This window comes from Grus americana, chromosome 4, assembly GCF_028858705.1.
Source record: "Grus americana isolate bGruAme1 chromosome 4, bGruAme1.mat, whole genome shotgun sequence".
NCBI classification, from domain to species: Eukaryota; Metazoa; Chordata; class Aves; order Gruiformes; family Gruidae; genus Grus; species Grus americana.
This window is the reverse complement of record NC_072855.1, coordinates 26,377,387-26,394,040: the sequence shown is the minus strand read 5'-3', so window position 1 is coordinate 26,394,040 and position 16,654 is coordinate 26,377,387. Positions and strand designations below refer to the sequence as shown.

General features: G+C 44.9%; 1 protein-coding gene across 8 annotated transcripts in view; it reads right to left on the bottom strand.

The window, feature by feature from the left end:
* The window catches only part of LIMCH1 (LIM and calponin homology domains 1), a 179,512-nt gene extending 176,748 nt beyond the window's left edge, over positions 1-2,764 (bottom strand). For all 8 annotated transcript variants that reach the window (XM_054825049.1, XM_054825050.1, XM_054825053.1 and 5 more), the window contains exon 1: positions 2,433-2,764. In XM_054825049.1, coding sequence (XP_054681024.1) covers positions 2,433-2,528 — 96 coding nt within the window. In that variant the 5' untranslated portion in view covers positions 2,529-2,764. The remainder of the gene's footprint in view (positions 1-2,432) is intronic.
* Positions 2,765-16,654: the final 13,890 nt, after the last annotated feature.

The window sequence follows — 16,654 nt, the reverse complement described above, 5'->3', positions numbered from 1 at the left end:
ACTCAATCTGCCCATTTCTGCTTTCATTTCTTTGCGTGGCACTATTTTACAGCCTAAGACAGGTTTTAAGCTGCCTCACGCCGCTAACATCCTCATTAGCCTGTCTTCTCTGTACTAGGAAGATCCACCAGCCCTGCTTGAAATCCTAATGGTTTGTTTTATTTTTGTTTGAGAGACATGTCATTTCAAATGGTCAGGAGTAAGCTGGAAGACACAACACCACACTGGACACTTGCTAACATCTCTAGGCCAAAGAATAAATTGGTGAGAGACAATTACAGAGCCAGCTGAAGCAGACAGGTCTGGTAGCCAGACACAGCATGACCCCTATTTCTGTTTTTCACCCAAATCAACAGGGCTTGGCACACTGAATGTGGATACCTATTACACTCCTTGTTTTTTTATTTTATTTCTTTTTAAGATTGACATTGCTTTTCAATAACTTTGGACTAACATGTCAAGTTTTGCATAACTGGCTCAGTTCAAATCATCCAGATTTACAACGGTGAGTGCTGACCAGATTTTTGGAAGAGTTAACAACCCTCCTGCTCCAGTGCTTAAACCAAACTAGGATTAAAAGGAAATCTAATGTGTTAGGCAAATTAAGCCACATTTGCTTCACTGGTAGCTTCTTCCTCCTTTCTCTTAGTAGGAGCATCCACTCTGGGCATCGCTGGAAAGGCAGATGCTTCCCTTGCACCACAGCCATGGCGATGCTCCAGGTTCCTGACACACTCCCTCAGGCAAGAGGACGGTGGCAATAGTAACAGTGTCGCGACGCACATTACAGCTTTGTCATCCGTGCATCAAGCAGATTAAAAAAAGTGAAGGAGGACACATAAGAAGTTATAGACAGCTTCCTTTGTACACATGGACTTCTCGGGCCTGCATGGAGGGCACAAGGAGTTAAGAGCCCTTTTGCTCTGCTCATCAGGCCCTGGGTCGCACAAGAACAGGCGCAACACATCCTGTCACCATGAACTGCAGAATAAACTGCTCAAGAGGGAAGTTTCCGCCTGACCCACAAGTTTCTGCTCTTATACAGGAAGATTTACACTCCCTTAATTATTATCACTCCTGGAGTGATTGCTGGCAGCTTTGGTATCTACAGAGAATTGCTTCACCATTGAGTTCTTGGCTTCATTAGCAGTCAGCAGTACTCACGGTCACAAGGTATTTTATGTACCGTATGTATGATGGAGTCACGTGCCTGTCCCTTGGTCTGGTACTATAAAGAAGGCTATATAGAAACCATTGTATTCATTTTCCCAAGACAACCGGTGTTTATATGGACTTCACTTTTCCTCTTCCAGGCTGCATACTCACCTTTCCTTGGCACAAAAGCCCTTCTTTTCACATTCCTCGTTGTTCTTCTGCCTCTGGTCCTACACCAGCCAGCTTACTGTGTCAGTGCCAATTCCCTGAGGTCTGACACAGCATTACCTTTCTGGCTACCATTACAGTCTGAAATTCCCAGGGCTTCAGGGAATCTTAAAGTCACAACAATTTCAATGACAATTTGCCTAACCACTGTTGGAAAACAGAATCCACCGAGGCTTACTAAAAGCTGCAGATTAAATTCAAAGCCCACAGCTGAAGGGAGCTGTTACCCTGGTATCTGGGTTTATACCACCTTCACGCATGTTCTATATCGGCAATCAGACGAAGAGCTATTTAAAGTGTCTCTATTGTTACATGCCAAAATATTTAACTGTTAAATTTCACCCGCCACCTGCCTGTCTTTGCGTTTTATGGCCCGGGCAAACATCTATTTTTCTGCCTTGCCTGAAGAACGATCCTGAATGTCTCTCCTTGGCTCGGCCGAGCGATGGGAGAAGGGACTACCGGGCTGCTCTCCGGCGGGACACCACTGCCCCAGGCCCCCTGTGCGCGTCCGTCCGTGCCCCCCCCCCCCACCCCGCAGCGCTGCTGACCCGCCCCAGCCCGCCTCTCCGCGCACTGCGGAGCGTTACCTGCGCGGCCGCGGCCACCACCCGCGGGCGAGGGGAGCTGGCAGGGCGCAGGGCCGGAGGTTTGCCCAGCCGGGCTGGGGGGCCCTCGCCGCCCCCGGGAACCCCGCCGGCTCCGCGCACCTGCGCGGGTCCTGTTTACAGCCGCCTCGTTCATCCCAACCCCGGGGGCGGGGAGGGGAAATGCGATTAAGAGATTAAGTTTGGAAGAGATGCGCTGGGAGGGGGACAGGGGCCCATCTAAAGGCGCGCACACTGCGCGGGGGCTGAGCCGCGGGCCCCGGCTGCTTTCCCTGCAGCGAGCAAAGCGGAGAAGGGAGGCGGGGGGGGCCGAGACGGAGCTCGGCGTGGAATAAAATGCCTACAGTCCCCGCGACGCGGAGGGGAAGGACACCGGGTCGTCCCGCGGGGTGTCCCCGATGCGGGCCAGGCGCCCGCACCCCTGCCATCCCGCGGTCTTACCTCGATCCACTTCTGAGCCTCGGTGAAGGCCAGCTCAGGCTGGGGGGGCTCGGGAGGAGGCTGAACCTCTCCCAGCTCCAGCCCGGGACTGGCCATCTGGAGGGCCCCGGCGCGCCGCGGCTGCGGCGGGGGAGCAGCCAGGCACCGAGCCGCCAGCCCGAGGTGAGCCGCGGCCGCAGCGGGGGGAACGCCGGAGGCCGCTGCCTGCCTCTCCCTGCCTCGCAGCCGCCGGGGCGGGGGCCGGGGGCGGCGGCGCTCTGCAGCCCGGCTGGCTGCAGCTCGCCTGCGGTAACCTCTCTCCGCCGGTGCCCCGTCCGCCCGCCCGCCCTGCCGGCTCGGTCCTCCCTCGCCTGCCGCCCCGCCCGCCCCGCCGGCGGAGCGGAGCTGCGCTGAGCTGCCAGCTAAAAATAAAACAGACGGGCGAAGCCGCTTTGCCTTCAGCCCATGCAAATGCCCGCGCCGCCGCCTCCCCGCCACGAGCATCGCATCGCACCGCACCGCATCGCAGGCGGCGCTGTGACCGGGGGCGGGGGGCGGCGGGGCCGGGGACCCCTCGGGGTGGGGGGACGATGGCAAGGCACCCCGGGCTTTGGGAGGAAGCCGATCCTCCCACCCCACAGCTCCTCGAGGGCACCGAGCCACCCGTGCACGCAGCGAGCTGCTGGTTGCGGCTGTTACATTAAACACCTGATTAATTAACGTTATTGCACGAAGGACCTGAGAGCCTCCAGCCGCCCCGCGGCGGGAAAAGGCTTTGCCCCCCCACCCGGGCCCTCACCCACCTGCCCGGGGGCCGTGGGCTCCCTGTCCCGGGAGCGGAGCACCGGCAGGTGCCTCTGACCCTCTGCAGGCATCTCCTCTTGCTGCTAAGGGGTGAGAGCGGCCTTGCGAAAATGTGCGAGGGCCAGCACAGCACCTGACAGCATTTTTCTTCTTTCAAAAGTGAAGCAGGCATCAAGGTGCGCTTAAAAATTATCCTGCTTGAATACTCCTTTTTTTGTTTGGTTTTCTTTCTGTGCAGGGGAAGAACAATAACTCCGTCCTGCAAAGACTTGCACACCTAACTTGCGTCGTGTGAGTAGTCCTAGCCCAACCAGATGCTCTTTAAGCCTAAGATTAAGCATAGAAGTTTCTAGAAACAGGGAAGAAAAAATTTTCACAAGGCCTTTTTAAAGCCAAATCCTAAAAATCTCCACTCATAAGTTTTTGAAAGATGAGCCAAAGTTACTTGTTTATATTTACTGAAGCATAGAAAGATATCTGGTGCTGGAAACATAGGTATGTGAATATTAACCCCTACCACTAAGGGTTTTTTGAGAGGCGTCGTAGCTGGTCACCTTTTCAGCTTGTGATAGTCATCAACAAATTTTGACAAGAAGTAAACTGTAGGATCTAGTTTTCAACATGCTCTAATTTTAGGCATGAATTTGCCTCATTTCAAAGCTTGGGATTTTGAATCTTGTTTATTGTTATAATTTGTCAAAGAAAAAACTCCACTAACTCTTCAAATATAAACATATAATGTAAATGCATATATTTAGCTCTATTTCCATTCTGGGGTTTTGTCTTTATTGTTCTCTACCTTTTGTTTTGGTCTTTGTTTATTGTTTGAAATTTGCTGGAATAACAAAGGGCCTAAAACAGGAGATGAGTTTATAGGGATTTTTCTGAGAACAGCAACTAGATGAAAACTAGATGAATGGTAATCTAATCTCAAACATTTAAAGCGAAATAATAAGTGTATTTTGAAATACTTATGCTAACACAAACTATTTTCTAATTCTTGTAATATTTAAATAACACTGATATATATCAAACATTAATTAGATTTATTCTCCCAGGGCAGTGGAAGACTAACAATTTAAAATAATTATCCTACCTTTTTTTCTTTATTACATTGTGATATCAAATGTATGATTTTACTGTCTGGTGATCTCAGCATCACCTCTCAGAGAACTAGAAGATCTGGAATGGGCTGGGGTAAGCATCGTACCACACAGTAACCAACCGATACAGAGACCACCACCACTGCCACATATATTGTCTTAAACTGAGAGGTGGACATTCATTTCTCATTTATACACTCAGTTTTCATGGCTCACTAAAGGTGATGTGCTTTTATACATACTCTTATACACACTCTTATACGCACACTTACATTCAAACATACACATCTTTCAAAATTGATTAAATCCCCACAAAGACATGTGGATATAGAGCTAGTGCAGTCCTGTAAAGACCCCTATCTTGTATTTAGGAGTGTGAAAGACACCCTGAATGGCAGCAGGAATCTGGCCACTTCTTTCCTAATCCTAATTCTGAACCTGCTTCCCATTTGGTCAAGTACGAGGCAGCATCCCTACCTCCCTGTTGCCATGGAAACACACTTCTAGCATCAGCCCAGCTTGCTGCTTTTTTTTTTTTTTTTTTTTTTTTTTAAACCACCATCTGCCTGGAGAGTTGCAGGGCTTGCTCTAAGCCCCTTGAATACCAGTCACAGGTTTTTCAATGTTTTTCCTTTCCCTATTACAGCTGCCCTGGCAACTGGTACAGGAGGCAAGATATGAAAACGAGCACCTTAGAGACTCCAGCAAGGTTTTTCCTGAGGTCACTCTGCTGCTCCTCACCAGAAACATTAACAGAAACATAGTGATGGAATTTGTAACAGCAACAAATGGGAGAATTTTTCTTGTAGCTGTTTGCAAAACTCTCTTCTTTAAAAACAAAAGCTTCGGTTTAGCTTCTCTGTTTTTCTTTCCAGTAAAATTCAAGCTAGCGTCTCAGTAGTCCTTATTGCCTGCAACAAACTTGCATCTGTGCATATTAGACAGGAGAAAACCCATGGTGGAGCAGGCATCAGTGCTGAGCTGCGTACCATTGTCCAGGTGCATTCACCCTTCCTGAAAGGAGACTGTGCCTATGCGCAAGTAAAGTAATTGTGGAAAATTGTGTATTACAGCGGTTATAGGAGAAGCTATAAGCAGAGGAAGAGGGTCTTCTGTGATTACCAGGGTTCTCTCTGCTGCTGTGCACAGGAGGAGAAGTAGAGGCTTTTAGGAAGATAACCATTTCAGGAAGGGTGAGGGTTCAGCTTATATTAACTGGTTTGCTCTTCTACCCAATTTAGTTTTCTCCGCTGGGAAGAGGAACTCTCCTGCTCCTTTTTTGTCTTCAACATAACATCTAAAATCTTTAAGCCTCTTGAATAGCAGAAGCAGGGAGTTAATAAGGTCTGACTGGTGTCGTGGCAGACCTGGTCTTATCCCATGGCAGCAATGAGCAGCTTGCATGGAGGAAGTTGTGCCCTGGACACTATAATGTGTCCCCCCAAAGGAATAGGTCGGGTGTTCAAGACCAAGCTCTGTGCAAAACTGCACCTAGATGGCATCTTTGTACTCTCACTCCTTTTTCTGGTTGTATTAACCTGATAATAAACCTTTTTCTTCAAAGCAGATCTGACACAACATGCTTCCAGTAACACGGGCACACTCCATTTGAAAAACTACTTTTACCAAAAAAATTTGCACAAAGAGCAAATGGGCGAAACATCAAAAGATCCTCTATTCCTTCTATTTTACCTGGCTTATTAATCTTTTCTTTGTGAGCTTTTATAAATGCGCCTTAAACTAGCAAGGCCCCTGTGCTGGTTAAGAAGGGAAGTTATCCTGCTGGCACCAGGGCTTTTCTGCCTCCTTATCTCCTCTGCAATCTGTCAGTCCTGGCTGATATTCTCTGAGCAGAGCTTCTTTTTGCCCCAGACCCTAATGGTCATAGTTGGGGATGTTGCACAATCCTGGGCCAGATTTTGGAAAAATCTGAGCTGAGCCATAGGCGGGCTGCTCTGACTAAATATCTTCTTGGTTGTTTGCTCAAGGGCTTTTATACATTTCATTCGTTTGCTTGTCCTTTTCATCCCTTTAACAAACCACTGAATGTCACACAGAGAACTTGAAGCCGTATGGTATTTATTGTAAAAATTCTGCTTGGAATTCCTTCGTTCTCTAGAATATAAACCAGGGGTAGGCACATCCAGCTGTGTATAACCTCCAGATGATTTCAGAGATGCAGCCCCTGAGCCGTCACGGGACTCACACCGTTGCAAAGAGCAATGTGGCTGCCCAGTGATGGTACAGGAGTTGGACAGCCCCAGCATAAAGTATCCTTGGTATTAATATCTCTCAACAGGTATTAAACCTGCCGGAGAGTATTTGGAGGTTTTTTTACTGATTACCAAAGGCAGGTTGTGCACTTTCACAGTTTGTCATGTGTGAAAGGGTGAACTGAGAGGTGAGCTGAGTGAGCAGAAGAGAAGAGCCCTTGCAGCAGCATCTCTCAAGGCAGAGGAGGGTGGTGGAAGAGATCTTTATGAGAAGTTTAGTATTTTCTTCCTTGATAAAACTAGATTCAAAGACAGTTCAGCTCTCCATGACATGCAGCCTGTCTTTGAGAGCAGGCTGGTAAAGATATCCACTCAGAAGCAAGAGATAGAATAAAACCTAATTTTGAAAAATTACTCAAAGGAAGACCGTTTCCATTCAAGATGGTTTTTAATTTAGGGATTTTGAAAACTTACAAGCTAAAAGAAAAGTAACATCAGAACTTTAGTTATTTTTAATTCCCATGAAAATCAATGAATCTGAGATTGTGAGAACAAGTTGCTTTTTTTCAATCACTCAAACAAATGTTGTGACTTCACATTTTATTTAATCAGGGCATCTGCTGTGGTGCATTTGCAATGTTCAGCATTTGGCTGACAGCACCTGTTTGTTTATCCCGGCAATGCTGTCTTCTATCACAGTCACTTTCTCTCTGCTATCACTCACACAGCAACATATTGTCAGGCTCGGCACTGATGTTCTCTGTCATTCTGGGAATTACAGGAGTGGATGGATCATCTGAGTTTGCTCTTTCCTTGGGGAAAAACAGTATTATCCCTTCTCACCCTGTCCTGGGAAAGCGTGAAGCCCTTTTGTGATGCAGTTTTTCTTTATTTTGGAATTTTATATTGATTTTGGAAAGCTAATACATCCAATTGTCTCCTGGTAGCTGAGCACCATTTGATGTTTTCCTATTTGCCTATCTTTGCATTTAATTAAATGTTTAGATTTTAAAAGCTGTTGACTATCCAGGATCTGATACACTACTACACACGTTGCTATTTAGCTAGCTATCAGCCTAATGAATCAGAGTGCAGGCAGTTCAAAAATGCCTGTAAATATTCAACGTCATTTACAAAGCATAATTTTTGGGGTCTTTTTGCCATTCGCTCTGTTCCCTGTGTAACAAATCCCTGATCAGTATCTCCATGTTTTGAGCGCAGCTGTGCTTTTAGGTGTGGGTTTTTTCCTGCCCAGCCCTCCTTTCTGGCTTTGACACTCGGTTCTGCCTCTCCTGGAGGCCTCCAGATCCCAGGCTGATAGCTCTGCTGATTGCACAGAGCCTGGCGCAGCTTCTCCTTTCATCCACAGCCACAGTAAATTCTCCCACTCACCCAAACAACCACTTCCTTCCTTCTTTATATTGTTCTCATCAAGACCTGCCTTTCCTCTGGTGTAGGAAATTCCTATATCCAGCCTCCTCTTTAGCGACCACCGTTTTTTCCTTCACTAGCCTGCTGTTCTTCACCCCAGCCTGCCATAGTCTCCTGTCTCTCAGCTCTGTAACTGCATTCAACCCCATTCTCTGTCTCTCCGGTTCCACGTACTTCTCCCTTCCTCTTGTTCTCACATAGTAGGTGGAGGGACAACACAACAAATAAAACTCATGAAAACCACTGGGAAAGAAGAACAGAAAGAAGGCTAGGGAAAGGAGAAATATCACAAGTAAGTGATACTAAGTTACACAAGGCTAAAAAGATATAAATTGGGTTGTACTGAAGAGCAATTACATAAAAAAGAAGTGGAGGAGTGGTGAAAGGGAAGTGAAGCAACCCAAAATAAAGATACACCAAAGTAAAGAAAGAGTAAATCTGAGCATAAAACCAGTGAACTCGTCAGGCCAGGGAGCATCCTTTCTTTCTGTGTTCATAGCAAACACAGCAAGGTCCAGGCCCGTACATGATCTTTCTAGGGCCTGCCGTCAAATGCATACCTTATTACGACAGGATAATGACCACACGCACAAACCAGCTGCAGAAAGAGGACTCTGAAGGAAAGCGTGCCTTTTCCACCCAGCTCTGTACGCCCAGGGCTGCAGAGTTCTGCTCTCTTGACAGGTCAAGTTGGGAAGAGGATGTGGCAGGACAATGGGCCTTTCACCAGCTGCTATCAAGGATCTTTTTAGCCTGTTAAAACAAATGCACATTGGTGGGGAGCCGATGCTCGTAAGTTTGTGTACCTGCTGATGTGACACCCGGTTTCTTTAATGCAAAAACAACAAACAGCCTTTGCTCCTGTGCTGAGCTGGAAGTGGTACAGAAGGGCAAAACATTATTTCCCTTCCATTTTTTTTCTGAGTTTGTCTGCTTTTCAGCTACTTTCTTGTAATCTCCTTCATTAAAGACTGGAAGGGGTGTTCTTCCAAACACAGTCCAATCCAGAACAGGAATCTCCACTTCCAGTATGTATCTGCAATAATCTCCCATCTGATTTTGCACTCTGCTCATTTAAATGCAGCACCTTTCCCTACTGGCCCCCACCCAGTATGCACCTTACTCCATTTCACCATAAATTTTCAAACACATGGAGTTACTCAAATCTTTCTTGGTGAGGAGTGCCATTACAAAAGGGCTGGAGCACCTCTCCTGTGAGGACAGGCTGAGAGAGTTGGGGCTGTTCACCCTGGAGAAGAGAAGGCTCTCGGGACACCTTATAGCAGCCTTCCAGTACCTGGAGGGGGCCTACAGGAAAGATGGTGAGGGACTGTTCACAAGGGAATGGAGTGACAGGACAAGGGGTAATGGGTTTAAACTAAAAGAGGGTCGATTTAGATTAGGTGTTAGGAAGAAATTCTTTACTGTGAGGGTGGTGAGGTACTGGAACAGGTTGTCCAGAGAGGCTGTGGATGCCCCATCCCTGGAAGTGTTCAAGACCAGGTTGGATGGGGCTTTGGGCAATGTGGTCTAGTGGAGGGTGTCCCTGCCCACAGCAGGGGGGTTGGAACTAGATGATCTTTAAGGTCCCTTCCAACCCAAACCATTCTATGGTTCTATAATTCTATAGTAGAGGGATTTTAGTACCCTCAGGGAGATGTTCCTAAACACCTCTTTCATATTGCTGTCACCTAGGAAGAAGCTCTTCTAAGTCAGCGAAGATGCTCAGAGAGCCTGTGCCAGCTGCAAACTCAGTAAGTGCAGCCTAGTCTGTCTAGGATCGGTACCTGAAATGAGAAGTTGCTGGAGCAGGCTGTTCAGCAGTCTGCAAATCTCTGCAGCAAGCCGTAGCTTCAAAGAAGTGGTTATTTGGGGGAAGGCAGGGGCTTGCAATGAATGCAGTTAGAAACTTTTGCCAAACTGGTGTCAAACGGGATGAAAATCAAACTTCTACAATAAAACTATATGTGGAAAAAGGTACTTTGGAAAGCTAGCTTCCAAAGTAAATTCCTGGGTTCTGATATTCCTTTTCTTGGTTTATAACAAATTTTGTGTAATGGTGGCATAACCATTGGTGGTTCACCAAACTACCTTGTTTTTATCAAATGTGCAAAAGGAATGGCAAAACCCTCTCTCACTGATGTTAGAACAGCTATTTGCTGGGTAGCTGCTTGTGAAAGTTTGAGAAACCTGGGAAAAGGTACATCACATTCAGCCTTTAATTTTAGCAGTTGCTTGCATCATCCAGAAAGAACTGGTGAACTTTATCTTCCCTTTTCTTTTCATAGTAACTTTCTTTTTATCAAAAGGGAAAACCTATATCTGGAATTAACACTAGGCTTTATCCAAATTTATTTGTGGTATTAGCTGGTTCACAGTGATAGGAAATAAGGATAAGGAAATAGGCAGCTAAAAATGGAAAATGGAAAGGAAAAAGAGAAGCAGGGGCAGAAAATAAGAAAAAAAAAAGAAAAAAGTGAGAAAGAAAAACAATGACTTCATGCAGTAGGCCAGCAATATATCTTATTTAGCAACGTTATAATTTAGTTCCATGACACAGGAATATTAGGGTTTTTTTCTGCTATGTATTGAATTTCTAAAGGACAATATTTAGCAGAGGACACTGTTCAACTGGAAGCAAGAGAAAGCAGTGTAGTATAGACAGAGGTGAGTTTATTCCCTGAAGGCAGGCTGTCTTGCTCAGTGATCTCCTGCAGCCTGTCAATCCTTGCAGAACAAGACACTCATCAAAGCCTGCAGAGGTGCTTTGGTGCAACAGATACCATTCCTGGGACAGACAGCATCTGTCATGTGATTACAGACATGATGGTCACATATGTATGAGAGTCAGGGTGTCAAATCAGCCATCAGTCCAAACTCAAAATGAAGACTATTATGTTTTCTTTATTTTGCTCCACCCATCATTTCAAAGGATGGAGTATTATTTGCAACCCAGACTAAATTACTACCGTGAGTTAGGAGGAGCTGTGGACATCTCCCCAGATACCAACCTTTCTTATACATCCCTAAACTGCAAGTACCAACAGGTTGATATGCCTTAGTAATATTATTTCACCACTTATGCACACCTCCACCAGCTGAAAACTCATTCGCTGGAGCTATTGATGGCAGAAAATATAAATCTAAGTGTGACTGCAGAAATAGAATACTTCTCGATATATGTGAGACATTTAGGTATTAAAGAAACAAGCGGTACTATGACTACTTGTTGGGCCTTCCTGTAACCTTTCAGTGCTCCTAGAGAATTACTTCTGCTGCTGCTTTCTGGACTTCTTGGAGATCAAACCTGACCTCACTGAAATCCCTGGGAACTTTTCTGAAGGTAGAAGTCCCTGTCCTGCAAGAGTGTGGGTCCAGCAGGGCCTTCCATACCTCTCAGGGTTGGAAGGGTTCACCTAAGCTTTACAGTCTGCTCTTCCAAACCCAGACATAAGTTGATTCTGCTCCCAGCTGGTCAGACGTGAGCCAACTCCAAATCAGTACCACCATTACTGTACCAGTGATCCCGGTTTACCAAGCTGGGCTTATTTGCTCAAGCCTAAGTACCATGGGTAACATTTTGGACCAGAGTTGGCTCTCTTCTAGCCTGCTTTAGGAATGGATGTGGTGACGTAGGTCTGTCTGTTGGACCGTGTAGACATACTCCTATTTTAGTCCATGTTGACAAACTGTCAGGGAAGAGAAGGATATTACACTTGGTTGAATCACTGTCTGAGCTGCTGAATGATTTATTATACGAGAGCTGCCCACCCGTACAAAAGTGGAGCTAATGAGATTGCCAAAAAATCACTGCTATTGAGTGTACAGCCAAAAAAGTTAATGAGGGCTGCCCTTAAAATAACAAAATTGGGGAAAAAAATCCCTTTAAAGCTATTTTCATAAGTTTCTCTTATTATTACTTTTTTAATTAAGTCTTTCTGTCTGGCCAGCAAAAGTGTCTGGAGTTTTTCCCAGGTTAGAGGCCCCAGTGCTCCTCTGTGGGCCTCCAAAAGAAGCCCAAAGGTCAAGAAAACTTCAACTTATCATTCAAGAGACTGGAAAATACTTTCTGGGAGTTGGTAATCCATGTTGCTGAAATAATTGCCAATACCTGTCTTATTCTTTGGCACGTTTTGGTCGCTAATGGGACTATTACAAGAGCTCCTGACCTAGCTGAAGGAAAGGACAGGCAACTCATAAGTTGCAGAACTGTCATACCTGTAGCTAATCCAAGCCAGCACTTTGGAGTATATCTACATTTTTTCATTAATAATTGTTTTTTTGAAAGGACCATATTTACTGAGTGTTTTTTCTTCTTGAAATATAGTATTCATTGAATGTGTCCTCACTCTGTTGATGATCCATGCCCAGGAAACTGGATAGGGATTTTCATAAGACTTTAAAGGAGCTAGATGCTCAAATTTCATCAAAATTAATGGGATCAAGCACCTAAGTCCCATCCGTGCCTTAAAAAATTCCAATCCTAAGACACTAGCGACACCATGTTTGCTTAGCACGCTAGTAGGTCAGGAAAAGATCAAAACGATGGTGTGTCTCTAAGAAATTGGAGTGCTAGCATGAAGAAAACCTTGTAGAAGTCATAGTTCTAAGTTCAGGTCAGATACCACAGGGAACATTAAAGTAATTCATCATTTGGCAAACTTCAGTTCAGCATCAACATTTTCTAAGGGACAAGGGGCCTCCAGTTAACTTCAGACAGTTTGCGGAATGATGTTTCTCTGAAAATGAGTCTTTTAACCAGTTTTCAGTGCTGAATTACACCAGTCTATCTGCCAAATTTGTGTCTGTGCACTAATTCCAGACTTTTCAATCAAACTTCATTGCAAATCCTTCTCTTTAAGAAGGGCAACCAGGACGTAGCAAAGATTGTTGTGCAGGAAGGGATGATCAACCCTCTGGAGCATCTTGTGAGACCGGTCAGCATCTTACACGTCTCAGTGAAACTAGGAAATCATGAGCCCATCAGGAATAAAGACTCTCAAACCTTGTTGGCAATCAAGACCTGTGGGATCTTCATCCCCATGAGTAAGGAAAGTCATGCAAGTGGTTCTACAGAGTGGAAGATCTTCCAGCAGTGCAGGGTGACTGGGCTATTAGCTGTGGGAGCTCTTGCAATGTGAGACTCTCTCCTTTGTACTTTGAGGTAGCTGATATCAATACAGCGCTCAAGTGTTCATGATCTAAACCTAGAGGAGAGGGGCACTTCAGCAAGGAAAATGGAGGGTCATGTGTGGAGAGCATGACATCTAGAGAAACAATGGTTCTTCAAGGCACGTTCTATGGCAGTCTGTGGGCATGCCCCAGCATCACCGGGTTGCTACAGTCTTCCCTTTCTTTGTCTTGAGCTGCTGAAACACTGTGGAAGAGTTGAGTACAGAGAGCTTGCTTTCAGTGCAGAAGGCCCTCACAGCACAGGAAAACCCACCTGGAAACTGTCGTGGTGTGCGTACGCACATGCTGGAGGTGCTGTGCTGTGGAGAAGCGTGAGAGCTGTACGTATGCTCCATTAAGCCTGCCAGTTCTTCAGGCTGCTTCACTGCAAAGACTGTAAGGCTCTTGTTTTCCGAGGGCTTGAAAGTGCTGGGGCCTCCAGGAGCAATGCAGGGGAAAGAGTAAGATGTCAAGAAACTTTTCAGCCCTTGGGCAGGTGAGAAGGAGCTGCGAGGGGGGGGAAGAGAGGAGAGTTCACTTTTCCGTATATCGGATGTGGACCTTTGTTGGTGTTTTACTAATTCTGCTGTATCCCCCTCATGAACCCAGCAAGAGCATTTGTACGTTCTGGATACGTTCATATGTTTCAGTGCTCAAGGCTGGGAAACCCAGAGAGGAGAGAGAGAGAGATGGGGTTTCTGCAGCCCGGCCCGGAGTGGAGGCTATACAGTGGGGAGAACACAGCCTAACTTCCAGGATCCATTTCTTATCTCCCTCTTGAATTTCTGGCCCTCGACGCCTGAATGGAAATGACTTTGTTGGAACATTCTGCATTTAAAAGCATGTGATAATACAAAAGCCATCCTCTGACTGATTTCTTCTTACCGTTCAGAAATACGGAGGGAGATGTTTACATCAACAGATATCCTTAGTTTATAGCTTGGTGAGTGATTGCGAAACTTAGGACTGACTTTCCAAACCTGTTTAAGTTCTCAAGTGATCATAATACAGTTAACACATCCTTTACAGAAAACATGCACAAAAATAAGGAAATGAATGCCTAAACACATAATAAATTTTTTGCTCTCCACAGAATAAATACACTGTGCTTATCAGGTATAAATCGTGGCCTATTTCTTCATAATCGTAATCATAAATCTGGCTCAGTTATTGTATACATTCTACTATCTGTATTTACTTTTGAAGAACACTGCTGTAAATTTCCAAAAGATAAAGGGATTCATTTTTTTGGTGGATATTTACAAGTTACTAGTTCTGGGTGTTAATAGCAGGAGTACTGTTGGACAGGAAGGTGTATAACAACCATTTCTCTTAAAATTATATATGAATTAAAGTTGGATTTGGGATTGGAAACAGAACATTGATATTGCTTTTAGAACTTTTCAATACATCTATTTTGAGATTATTGAAGAAAGAACATAAAATTTGGGGGGGTGTGATTGAAACAGTTACATTAAATAGAAATACACCTTTGGTTACAGTTTAAAAAGGAATGGTGTGTTTTTCTCGGTGTGCCGGATGTGTAGGATCCAGGATGTGTGCAACTACTTGTTACTTTGCTTTCAGGGATGCGGTGTTTGGTGGTGGTGTGGTAGCTTTCTGCTGTAATGTGAGCACTACGTCCTGAGGAGAAGCCAGGCTGTTGGGCTGTCCGTGTGGTTTCACAAAGGGTTTTGATTCTGTGAATTAAGGCAATTTGTTGATATTCCTGTAAATTTGATGATCTAACAAGTCTTTTTATGGAAGGTGTTTTCAATCAACGATATTTTTAGAAATGTTTTGTGGTTACAGAGTTAAGTGTAACTGGTGTATTGGCCCTGGTGTTACTGAGAATGATGTTTGCTAAACTACCGATGAGCGCTAAGGATACTGACAGTGCCATTTATACATGGCACTGTTAAGATACAAGCATCCTTATCATGAAGAAGTGATGTGCAAAGAGAAAGATAAGGGAGGAAACCATGTATGACTTGTCATGTGTAAGCAGTTGGTTTTAGTTAGCTCCTGCTCATAATGATAATAATTTGCACATTAATCGCTTCAAGTGCCTTGCAATGCATTTGGATTTATGTTCACTCTGGAAAAAAGTCAGAAGTTATGTTTCAACCAGGACCATCTGTTTTGCTGTGGATGTTTAAAGTTTATATGGGTGCAAAAGCAATTGAAGAAATTCACTGAATAAAAATCTGTCAAGGGATATTACATGTAAATATACCACATCTGCCTGTATGATATCCCTCTAGCTCCTTGTAAGCTGGAACAGCATGTAAGAGCACATCACTATATGTTTACTCTCCTCTTCTATTCTGCCCCAAGGTCATGCTATTGGCCATTCACAGAGGCTGGATAGTGAACTGGGGTGCCTTTTTATCAGTATAATGCTATAATGCTCTTAGGACCAGAAATCACACTTGTGATTTGAGGTGCATCTCAATGTTACTGATGGTTTTGAGGGGTTTTTTTTACCTTCAGTGTGTTTTTTTGAGATGGCATAATGCTGATAGCATCAGAAAAAATAATGGGCAGGGAAGCAAAGCATTTGGTAAGTTACAGTGCCATCTATAGAAGGAACACAGCACCAGCTTGCAAACCGAGGTCTCACTGCCTTCAAAAACCTTATTTTGTACCTTCAACAACCAGGTCACTGTTTTAACCATCAGCTGGAACTAAACATTAAATCCAACAGAAAACCCTGAGCGCTGCACTGAATCTTGAGGCATTACTGAAATCCTCAGAAAACTTGTTCAGCTTTCCCTCCTAGTTCCCTCAGACCATATTTTTGTCCCAGTCTTGCATTTGTTTTTTTCTAACACTGAGCTACTTGGTGGTCTCAGTTAAGGGCCAGGAGACTCTTAAACTTGGCCTTCCCCTTGCCAAGGGGGTGGGCTAGTAAAGGTACTTAGGAGAGGCTTTGCACAAGACAGAATTGAGCAAAGTCTTAAAATTCTCAGTGTGCACGTCTAGTTATCACCCAGAGGCAAAGGCTCTGACTGGGAGGTCAGGGGTCTACCTTCAGCTCCCTGCAGCTAGTGCTTCTGTGTTTTAGGAGCTTCTGTATTTTAGGAGCTGGTGACCACCAGCAGGCTGTTACAGTGTACAGTGAGTTGTACAGCTCTCCGAATTATGGTTTGTGTAAAGAAACTGGATATACATTAAACCAAGGAGAGATGTTGAGATGTTGACTTCATGATGAGGAGTTAGTTAGAAACTGGTATGGAAGCATCAGATTCAAGTCCCTATTCCAGTGACTATTTCATTGCTTACAAAGTTGAGGACCACTTCAGGAACAGAGAGGACCATTCACCAAGAAGTGTCAAATAGCTTAGTAGTTAAACTTAGTTAAACATAGAGGGCTTTAGTACATGATTTGGCTGCAGAGCAGGAGAAGAAGCCTAGCCAGAGGAGGAACATAACCCAGGGCTGTCTGTCGTGTCTCTTCTTTTTCTTTCATTCAGAAGGGCATCTAACATTAGAAGAGTATTCAAGGTAAGAGTATTAA